Source organism: Girardinichthys multiradiatus, chromosome 7 (genome assembly GCF_021462225.1).
Source record: "Girardinichthys multiradiatus isolate DD_20200921_A chromosome 7, DD_fGirMul_XY1, whole genome shotgun sequence".
NCBI classification, from domain to species: Eukaryota; Metazoa; Chordata; class Actinopteri; order Cyprinodontiformes; family Goodeidae; genus Girardinichthys; species Girardinichthys multiradiatus.
This window is the reverse complement of record NC_061800.1, coordinates 48,490,378-48,501,541: the sequence shown is the minus strand read 5'-3', so window position 1 is coordinate 48,501,541 and position 11,164 is coordinate 48,490,378. Positions and strand designations below refer to the sequence as shown.

The window sequence follows — 11,164 nt, the reverse complement described above, 5'->3', positions numbered from 1 at the left end:
AGCCTGGTTCTGGTTCTGCTGGAGGTTTCTTCCTGTTAAAAGGGAGTTTTTCCTCTCCACTGTCGCTACATGCATGCTCAGTATGAGGGATTGCTGCAAAGTCAACGACTCCATGCAGTCCGCTGGGTTTCCTTATATAGAAACGTTTTATCATTTGCAGTAATAATAGAACCTGACTGTATTTTTTAATAAGTAGGATCCAACTGAATCTGTCTGACTGAACAGAACTGATGATATATTTCTGTATGTAACCTGGATTTGCCTTAAGATGATATTAGTTCTGAATCAGCGGTGATCTATGGAGCTCCAGACAGGCCTGGGTTTGGACATATTTTACATTTTTGTCTATTTAAAAGTAAAAAAGCTAATTTAAATGCAACTCACTGTTGCAGAGGGAGTGTTATTTATTAACGGTATTTAGACGCACTCATAACGATGATAAGAGTTAATTTGGTATCAGATGATTTCAACAGAAACGAAAGAATAAATGTGCTAACTGGATGGTTCTGTGTTGTTCTACAGGTTGGTTGAATCCCAGCCCGCTCTGGTATTTTCCCCCACATTAATATGCACTGAACAGAGCTGGGAACACGCTGACGCTGGTTGTGTGAATAAAGCAGCAGAAAGCATGACGCCATCCTCCAGTAAGCTGTTTGCCTTCTCTCTCCGGGCTCTGGCAGCAGTGCTCTGCTCAGTCAGGCTGTGTTCAGCTGGAAGGAAGCTGCGCTGACTGCAGCTCATCACGGTGCAGGGAGAGAGAGAGGAGGGGTGAAGGGATGAGCCGCAGGAACAGCAGCCTCCGGTGCAGATAGTGTGGGAGGAAGGGGATGGTGGAGGCTGAGCTTTTTCATGCGCACACCTCTGGACTGGAACCGTCCCGCTACGTGACTAGAAGATCCGAACTGTGAGGGAGGGGATCCTTCCTCCATCCCGCAGCTCTGCGTCAAAGGTAAGGTGTGCATGGTGGATGGATGCAGTGGAGGTGATCCTGCAGCCAGCAGGGAAACAGGTAATGATGATGATGCATCTGTCACTAAAACAACCGCAGCACGCTTTTCTGCGCACCGTGCTCTTGCTTCCGTTTCTCCGCACCGTTGCGGGATGATTTCCAGCTTCTTGCGTGCGTGATGTCACAGAGCTGCATGGTGCATGTAAAGAAAATGACTGTGGGAATTCCCACAGTAATCCAACAGCCTGCACATTCCCCGCATGTCCCGCTCAGGCGTGTGCGCACAGATGGAGCAGAAAGGCTTCAGCTTGGAGACGCGCTGTTATGTAAGGCCGTTTCTGCTGACACGGTTCACCATGAGTCTTGAGCGGGGAGGGTTACCTTCATCTTTCTTCTTCTCTGAGATCCTAGAGCAGGCCTGTGATTGGTTATCAATCAGCTCTGTACCTTATTGATCTGCAGTCAAATCAGTTTGCGCTAAGAACGAAGATTCAGGAGCTCATTGATGATGAAAACGGCGTTTCTGCTGTTTTCTTCCTTTTTAAATCTTTCATTCAAGTTCAAGAAAACTGTGAACATGCAAACGCAGCGTTTTCAAATGTTGCTCCAGCAAAAAACAAAAGAAGCTCTTTCCACAGATTAAACCAACTGGATATGATCTGGATCTTAAATCTTGTTCCTCCAGTTCACTCCTGCTTTGTGTTTTAAATCTGCCACAGAGGGAACATCTGTAAATAGAATAGAATAGAAACTCCAACCTGTTTTAAACTGGTTTGGTAAAATTGTCTTTTTCCCTCTACCCCACATCCAGGCTTAGATGTGTTTAAAGTCTTATAAGATTCTGCAGCTCTTTAATGGAGACCGGTGCTGTGTGAGATGTTGGGTTTCAGCCCAGTTTGGGAAGATCTATGCGTGAAGGTTTGATTGCTCCAGGTGGCTGCAGACATGGTTCCATTATTTCTGTGTAACAGAAGCACCCTTTCTGGTTTCTGTAAAACTGAGCTGCTGACTTCAGATTTCTCTCTGACCAAACTGGTTCTGGTTCTAAACAGGTATTAGTGCTTGTTTGGCACCAGTTCGTTCTAGTTCTGCTACAGAAAGCGCCGACTGGCACCAAGTCTTTGCTGGTCAAGATGGGAAACGCTCCAGGAGCTAGAGGTATGAAGGAGGAATCTCTTAATAAGTTGCCAAAATTGTTTAATAATTTAAATTTTCTTGTGAAATTTTACATTTTTACAGTTCAGATTTCCTTCTGTCTCTAACTGAAAATCTAAAAAGCTCCAAGTTCCAGGGACCGAGACGTTGGACTGAGATCCAACCCATTAAATTAAGATACAGTCAAACAGAAGAAAACAAAAAATATATTAAGACAAAATACAAAAATGAATTAAACATAAAAAGTTATTAATATGATAACACAATTATAATATGGCAAAATTAATAATACATTATTACATGAATACCATGAAATAAAGGTAATAATTTACTTAAATTAAGAAATGAAGTTAAAATCTACATGAACAGAAACTGAAGTAAACAAAAATGAAATGAAATAAAATGAAAATCCTACAATTAAAAAAAGTTCTACAACTGAAAATAATATTTAAGTAAAGCTTTATTAATATTACCAATAAAAAATAAATACCCGGGGATATCATGTCCCAGGTGTTCCCCGCCTCTCTCCCATTGGATGCTGGAGGCACCATTAAGGATTTGGTGGAGATAGAACATAGATGGAGGATGAATAAATACCATCCCTCATCTAAACCTGCTTGACCTTGCAGGGTTGCAGGGGTCATTGGGTGAGTGACGGGTCCACCTTGGACAGGTCTCCTGCTGTCCATCACGGGACAACACAGAGACACACAACCCCCCACAAACTCTCACACCTAAGGGCAACTTAGAGACACCAGCTGGGAACCAGCTGGAGAACCCACGCATGGACAGGCAGAACATGCCGAAAGGATTCAAAAAGGGAACTTCTAGCTGCAAGACCTGAACTTCCTAAAGGACGGTGAAAATGTTTCAGCCAACCCATGTTGATACATATTTTCCTTCCAAGGAGTCAGGCTTTGTTTAAATCTTATGTGATCTTCAGCAGCGATTCTCCAGTTTTCCTGAAGGTCTTTCAATGTTTGTTTTTTCTTTTTGGTTTTTTTGTTGCTTTTTGCTTATTGTCACTCCAGAACCGTATTATTTGTAATCAGACTGAACACCTGAAAAGGAAGCTCAGCCAATAGAAACAAGACTCCACCTCATGATTCAGCAGCCCATAGAACCTCCTCCAGCAGCCCGTAGAACCTCCTCAAGCAGGAGGTAGAACCTCCTCTAGCAGCCCGTAGAACCTCCTCCAGCAGCCAGTTCCTCCAGCAGCCTGTAGAACCTCCTCCAGCAGGAGGTAGAACCTCCCCCAGCAGCCCGTAGAACCTCCTCCAGCAGCCCGCAGAACCTCCTTGAGCAGGAGGTAGAACCTCCCTCAGTCTCTCACATCATTGTGGAAGTTTAAGTTCATTCTTTGTCCCAGAATGCTTCAGTTATTGATGTCTGCAGATGTTGGTTTCTGCTCAGCTCTCTGAAGGTCCCGCCGCAGCATTTCAGTCAGGTTGAGGCTTTCATGAAGGTGACTCACCCTGATGATGATCAGTTAATCGGAGCTTCTGATTGGATTCCTAAATCTTTCCAGAGGAAAGATCAGGTTTAAACACGTTTTCTCCATGACTGATGATAAAGATTTGTCAACTAAATGAACGTTGAAACATGCAGACTGCTGCAGCTCTTCTGGGCGATGGTTCTGATGCTTTTACAGCCCTGACAAAACATATTCAACACATACTGTGTTGTAGTGTGTGTGTCTGACACTGTGACGACTCGGCATGTTAGCATCTCTCCGCCCTGAGGGAGGTGTGTAAGTGGATATATTAACAGCCATAATGCAGCCGCCGTGCCTGTTGCATGAAACACCTGACGAGACAGATTCCTACATCCTCTGCCTTTATAAAGCAAAATATGTCACAAATACCAGGACATTTTTATTGAAGCTTTGTTTTTTAGATCCGCTTTGGTTCTGGGAATGTTTGGGATAAAACGGATTTCTCCTTCAGGTCAACTGTTGCAGACATGGTCTTTCTTGCTGCTGGTTTCAAGCAGTGTCCTGTGGTGAGAAACAGTCTTAATGAGGCTGATTTCATTATCATTTAATACCAAGCAGAGAGAGATTAGAGTCAGTTTCCCTCCGTTGTTTTCGAAAGATGCTTGATTTGTTTGCTTCCAGGGAACCATCAGTAATTCAGGTCAAACTGCCGAGCAGAGAAGGTGAAATTATAACGGAACGGAGACCTCTGGATCACATCCAGGTTGCTTCATTTCTTCACCTGAGGTTTCCTGTTTGTTTGACACCTCATCCCTTCTATTTTTGGTCCACACCTCCCTCTGCACATCTGTGGTAGACATTGAAGGGCGAGTTTAAGGCCAAAGGAGCTGTTACATAACCACTCAGAGGCTCTGAACACACGTATTTGGATCCTTGTGGCGGTTGGTGGACGCTGCCTCGGCATGACGGTGTTTCAGACCCTGTCAGCCACGTGAGCTGGATTTACGTATGCCTGCATCTGTGATGAAGGTTTTATTCTCTCGTAAATCCCTGTCTGAAGTTTGTGTGTGTGTGTGTGTGTGTGTGTGTGTGTGTGAGAGAGAGATGAGGCCATGCTCCAGTAATCTTGTTGAGTCAGGAACGTCCAGGCTTTTCTTGACTCTGATGCATCAGATCTCATTTCGGCTTCAGGCCTAGAGAAGAACAGGCCTGAACGGCCGTCTCATCGTTTCTGTTCAGCTGCTTCAAACCACATTGATTTCATTTGAAGCTTTTATGCATTGTTTGAGAGACGATAAATAAAATCCTTTGGTTGTTGCCAGATAATAGAGTGAGGAGAATAACCTCAGATAAACAGGGAAACACATGATGTTAAACAGACATTTATTTAACAAGAACTAAACCAGAACAAAGAAGCAGTGGACAACTGGATCCAGCCAGATGATCCAACAGCTGATAGAACCACACTCAGTAGAACAGACTCTTACCAGATGGTTCTGTTGGACTTTATCAGTCTCTTTCAGTGTTGGTGTTTGGCTGTCTAACCTCACCAAGGTTGGCGGGCGTTTGTTTCTGTTCAGCTACCTGAAGGTCCAACCACAGGACTTCAATCAGGCTAAGGTCTGGACTTTGACTAGACCATTGCAGCACTTTGATATTTTTCCTTCCCTGCCATTCTATTGTAGATTAGCTGCTGTGTTTGGGATCATTGTTCTAGTCTGATGAAGAGGATACTCAGGGTTCTCCATAATGTTCTTCATTTTATGAAGAGTCCTTTTTTGTACAATGATCTCCAGAGGTTCTAGAGGAGTCCCCAGAACAGAACCAGACTTCTTTATCAGCTTGTTGAGCTTTTTTAAGTCCCTGGCTCTGATGCTGCTTCCCCAGCAGATGATGGCTGAAGAGATCACACTCTCCACAACAGACTTATAGAAGATATGCAGCATCTTGCTGCAAATACTGATGGTCCCAAGTTTCCTCAGGAAGTACAGTCTGTTCTGGGGCTGACATGATCTGGACCTGCAGTATATTCTGGTTCAGTTTTTGCAGTTACATCTTCGCCTGACTTCTTGAGACACACGGGTGGAGGGAGGCAAAGGGAGCATCAGCATATTCTGATTTGGTTGAAGACAAATATGTAGAAGCAGAAGACTCCATGGCTGAGGTGGAAGATAAAACATCTGAGGTGTGACAGGAATGCTGTGGGTCAAATGAGGATTGGATGTCTGATTGGCTGTGAGCAGGAGAGGAGGATGCTGAGCTTGTTTCTGAACTGAACCTGAGTGTGTCTATCTGAATACTGCACCAGAGAACCTTCCTCAACCGTACAGGAAGTACCCTCAGCATCATCAGCTGAGAACCCGAGCTCTCTGGCTGACTGAACCGTTAATGATTCTTCTGTACACTGACCTATGGAGACCATGTAACCTAGTTGACAGTCAGGCTTGGTGGCCTTTCCAGAACTCTGCGATCACTGACCCTGTGTGACCTCAGTAAACCGTCCAGTCAGACACAGTGATGGTTGGCGTTTACCAGGTACAGATCTTTTCTGTCTGAATTACTACAGCATCCTACAGCGAAGATTACTGCATAGTTTGATATCCAACATGGTGGTCCACATAAACCCAGATCTGGACCTTTGACTTTTGTCTAGATCCTCCAACAAAATCTTTTTTGTATCAATTTTTAAAGATTTGATTTGTGAGACTGAGCTCAGTGATGGACTGGGGACGTGTCTGGAGGATGCTTTGCCTCTTGACCAATGATAGATGCACTAGCTGACAAGCTAAAGACTTGTTACTAGTTATCAAACACTTGGTAGAAGCTGCTGCTGCCAAATGAGGAACAGCTGGTTATTAGGTTTAGGGGGTGATTATTTTTCACTTAGAGTCAGGTTGGTTTGGATAGATTTTTTCCCTTAAAAAATGAATCATCTGAAAACTACTTTTTGTGTTTACTCGGGTTATCTTTGTCTGAACACACCAGAATAAAGTCCCTTGTCAGCATGTCTGTCAGCTCTGCAGAGGTCTAGTAATAAGTCACTTGTTTGGTTCAGGTGCGTTGGAGAAGCCATGCATCCAGAAGTTGCAGGGTTGTTTTTCTCCAGAACTGGACTCAGACACACCTGATCTAGCTCATGTAGAGTCGTCCAGCCTTGCTGTACACTATCTGTCCCAGTTCCTTATTCTTCTCTACTTGTTACAGGTTCTTTCATTGAATTCCAACATTTTCTTCTCTGTTCCTTTTAGGTTCCTAAACCATCTTGAAACCACACCTGTGACAGTCCATGAAAACCTTCAGCTTGGGCCAAATACTGACTGGGAACTAGGTCTGACATCTACATGTTCTTCACACCTCGCCTGGTTTCATCTTCCTGGAGCTGACTGAGCAGTTTTACAACATGCGTCCTTCCCTCGCCACGGCGGTTCTACCGGCCAGGACCCGTTCCCACAATCCACCAAACCTGTCCGTCGGAGGGCGTGAACACCTGTCCGCACCCCGCAGGCGCAGCCCTCACCTGCGCCACACCCTCAGTCCGGAAAACCTGCGGACGCTGGCGGAGAGGGGCGGCGCGGCCGTGGACGCCGCCTCTGTCATCAGTGGGCCCATTGGGCTCACGCGGGCCAACAGCGACACTGATCTGGTGACCTCCCAGAGCCGGTCCTCGCTCACAGCATCCACTCTGGAGTACACGCTGAACTGGGGCCAGAACCTTGTCATATCCTGGGACATCAAGGAGGAAGTGGATGCTACCGACTGGATTGGGCTGTACCAAATTGGTGAGATGGAACTTTCCCAGTTTTTACTGGATAAATCGGTTGTGGAGGAGAGTGGGACACAACTTAACACCTTTAGTTTTTTTCAAAATATGGAGCAATGCCTTATGTTTATTATTATTAATATTAACATTTATTTCACCGGGAAGAGATGAAGAATCTCTTTTACAAGGAAATCATAGCCAGGACTGGCAGCAGCACAGTTACATTCAATTTCAATTCAATTCAATTCAGTTTATTTCTATAGCACCAATTCACAACACATGTCGTCTCAAGGCTCTTCACAACAGTCAGGTTCATACATTCTAATTAATCGTAATCATTGAACAGTTCAGTCAGATTCAGTTATTTATTCAAATTGGATAAAAAGTTTTTCTATCTAAGGAAACCCAGCAGATTGCATCCAGTCAGTGACTTGCAGCATTCACTCCTCCTGGATGAGCATGTAGAGACAGTGGACAGTCACTGGTGTTGACTTTGCAGCAATCCCTCATACTGAGCATGCATGTAGCGACAGTGGAGAGGAAAAACTCCCTTTTAACAGGAAGAAACCTCCAGCAGAACCAGAACCAGGCTCAGTGTGAGCGGCCATCTGCCACGACCCACTGGGGGTTTGAGAGAACAGAGCAGAGACACAAAGAGAACAAAGAAGCACTGATCCAGGAGTACTTTCTATGGGAAGGAAAAGTAAATGTTAATGGATGTAGCTCCTTTAGTCGTTTCATCTAGAAAGAAAGAACAGATAAACTCTGAGCCAGTTTTCAAGGATAGAGTCTGAAAGAGAGAACATAGAGTTAGTTACAGTAGAAGCTCAGTCAGTAGCCATGTCTAGGAGAGAGAAAGGGTTAAACACTGAAAGACAGGGCTATGTGGATCATCTGTAGAAGGTGAGCATTAAGTTGTTGCCAGCAGAAGCTAGGACGACTCCCCTCTCCAGAAAGGTGTCACAGGTAGACACAGAGTCAGGCCAGGTGTAGCTTCTAGGAAGAGAAAAGAGAGAACAAAGTTAAAAGCTGAAATAACAGGAAATAATGCAGAATTAGAGAGTAGTATGAGAATGTAGCGAAGAGGGTGAAAGTGGTCATTATGTCCTCCAGCAGCCTAAGCCTATAGCAGCATAACTACACAGAGAGTTTCCGTTTCAATTTATTTGTTTATTTAGCACTTATTTACAACAATGTCGTCTCAACGCACCCCACAAAGGGTCCGGAACAGTGCGGGGCCGCCGGGGACGCCAGACCAAACCACCGAGTGCCGGAGCACGGCCACCCCAGAACGGGCCACGTGTAGGGGTACTAAGTAAAATAATAAACTGATAAAGTTTGTCCATCTAGAGCCCACTGATGGTCATTGTTATACTAAAAACCACAAGGATTGGGATACCTCTCTCTGTCAGACTGATTATAACCATGACATCATGACACAATCATAAATAGAATAATTCAACTTCCCTCAATGAAAACAGACAAATGATTCCCTCTCAGGATCTCTAGGAGCAACCTTAAAAACACTTTTAAGTAGGTAGTTCCATGCAGATGGAGCAGAAAACTGCAAACATTTCTTTCCCAGTTCAGTTCGGTCAGAAAGTAAAATAACGTCCTCACAACGAACAGAAGAACCTTCAGTGGCTTTTCCATTTATGTAGACCGACAAATCAGAATCAAGCAGTCCAAGTGTGGCCTTATAAATACAATATAAATACAAGCGGGGCCAAGTCTGTCCACCTAACCCCTACGCACAACAAACGATGCGTGAAACCTGTTGAAGCTCCACGATAAACAGTTCATGTCACCATAATCCTGCACAGACATGAAAGTAGCATGAACCAGGCGTTTTTTAGCCTCAAATTAGAGACGTGATCTGATTTTACAATAAAAATCCAATGTTAATTTCACCAGCTGTTGAACATGGGGATCAAAAAATGAGCAATCATCAATTAAAACCTCTAAATGTTTATATTGTGACACTTTTTCACTTTATATCGTTTGTGTTTTAAAGTTCCAGAGACACAGCGTTGAGAACGGACCGGGTTTTGTGTTAATAAAATTTATTCGGTACAAAACTATCAGCACACTATTTCAAGCTCTTTATTAAATCATAATAATTTTCTTTGGTTATGATTCTTCTGGTAAAGATTGGTAACTGTCTCTATAAATGAGCTTTAGTTAAGTTGTTTTTAGGTCAAATAAGTTCTGATGTTATTTGATTGTAACAACAGCTAGCCGGGTTCCCACTATCTTAGAGATTATGGTTCTTCTCAGGGTAAGAGTTTAAGAGACTCAACTGAACTCAGACACCTGCAGGTCGTGCATGCAGAAAGCAGAAAGCTGCTGGATATCTTCTGCTCACATATAACTCCATGCTAGAGAAACCTTTTCCATGGTGGCCACTATTTAAGTGATGTCTTCAGCAGCATTCCTGATGAAACCTATGCAACAACGTCATCCTTTCTGCTTGTTTTGGGGCAGAAATCCAGAAGCAGATCATAACCCATCTGGTCCTTTGAAGCAATAAATTATGACCATCTTAAGCTATGATAAACCAGCCCCATTTCTCCACACCGACTAAAGCAGCGCTAGAAAAATTAAACAGCTTCTCCTTTCCTTTAACGTTATGAACTTTTTATTAGCAGGTTCACAGTTTAACATCAACAGAGTCGGGACAACTTGAGATAGATCCACTGCTGCGGTGGTTTCTTGTGCAAAAAGTGATAATGGGCATACATGAAGTAGGCAGGCTACGTTGTTATTTTTTAAAATCACAGTTTCCCCTGTCCACACGGACACACCACAGAGTTGTTAGAAAAACTCCATTTTGGAAAGCATTTTCAAAAACCGCAGCTCTTCTAGATTCCTGTGTCTGTTCACTGCGCTGCAGAGCACAGCCTAGCTTGTACATCAAAAGGAAGAAGCAGAGAGTTGGCTTCTGCTGTTGGTCTATTTTCTGTCCTTCTCTGTAACATTTCTACCATTAATAACGGAGATTTCAGCCTCCCTGTTTATTTAAAACTGCTTCCATCCGTTTGCTTCTGACTTTTGTTGGAGCAGAAGTTCTGTTGGTAGCTGGGCAACCAGATGTTGTGTCTAAAGATCTCACTCTACTAAGACGTGAGAATATTTTGTCAGGAAGATTAGGGTCTGCATCCAGCTGAAGTAAGAATGAATGTTTCATTGTTGTTTATGTTTCATTAGGAGGGTTTTATTACCGTGGTAAAGTTTTATTGCAGCCGGACTGCATTGATTTATCTCCAATTCAAGTTCTTAAATAGTTAAAGTGGTCAAACCTGAACAGGCTTATTCTGCACTGAAGAGATTCTCTAAACACAGTCTGAAGATTAATGAAACTTATAGACATTCATGGTTTCCTCAGAAATATAGTCAAAGCCTCACCTTGTTGTGATTTTGTTCTTTCTCCCATAATAAACACCTGTAATGTCTGTTGATTGGCTCCTTTGCTACTAAAACAGGTTTGTAATTTATAATCTAACCTTCCAGTTATTAGTGATTTAAATCTGTGGTTCTAAATATTAGGGTCAGAACCCCTCTGTGGGTTCTGAAACACCGAGTAGGTGATCCTTGAATAGCCTACAGAATAGAAAATAAGCTTTTAAATGGTTGAAAATTGCAGATTTGTGCAACAATTGTTAAGAGAAATACAATAAAGACCTAAATTGATAAAAAGTAGTCTTCATTATGCCCGAGTATAATTATCTAATTAGTTATGTTACTTCAACAAACCAAAGTCCAAGTCATAGATTTGTGAATCATGAGTTGAAAGGTTTGGGATCTCCGGATTTAAATCTCATGTTGAAGATTAGCAGAACCAACAGGAACCAACTGAATCTTCTCA

General features: G+C 43.2%; 1 protein-coding gene across 5 annotated transcripts in view; it reads left to right on the top strand.

The window, feature by feature from the left end:
- The window catches only part of hecw2a (HECT, C2 and WW domain containing E3 ubiquitin protein ligase 2a), a 51,186-nt gene continuing 40,022 nt past the window's right edge, over positions 1-11,164 (top strand). For 2 of the 5 annotated variants that reach the window (XM_047371027.1, XM_047371024.1), the window contains exons 1-2: positions 9-949; positions 6,788-7,318. In XM_047371027.1, the coding sequence (XP_047226983.1) occupies positions 6,940-7,318 (379 nt within the window). In that variant the 5' untranslated portion in view covers positions 9-949; positions 6,788-6,939. Of the gene's footprint in view, positions 1,010-6,787; positions 7,319-11,164 lie in introns of all 5 variants that reach the window. The other 3 variants (XM_047371028.1, XM_047371026.1, XM_047371025.1) reach the window with 3 other exon arrangements.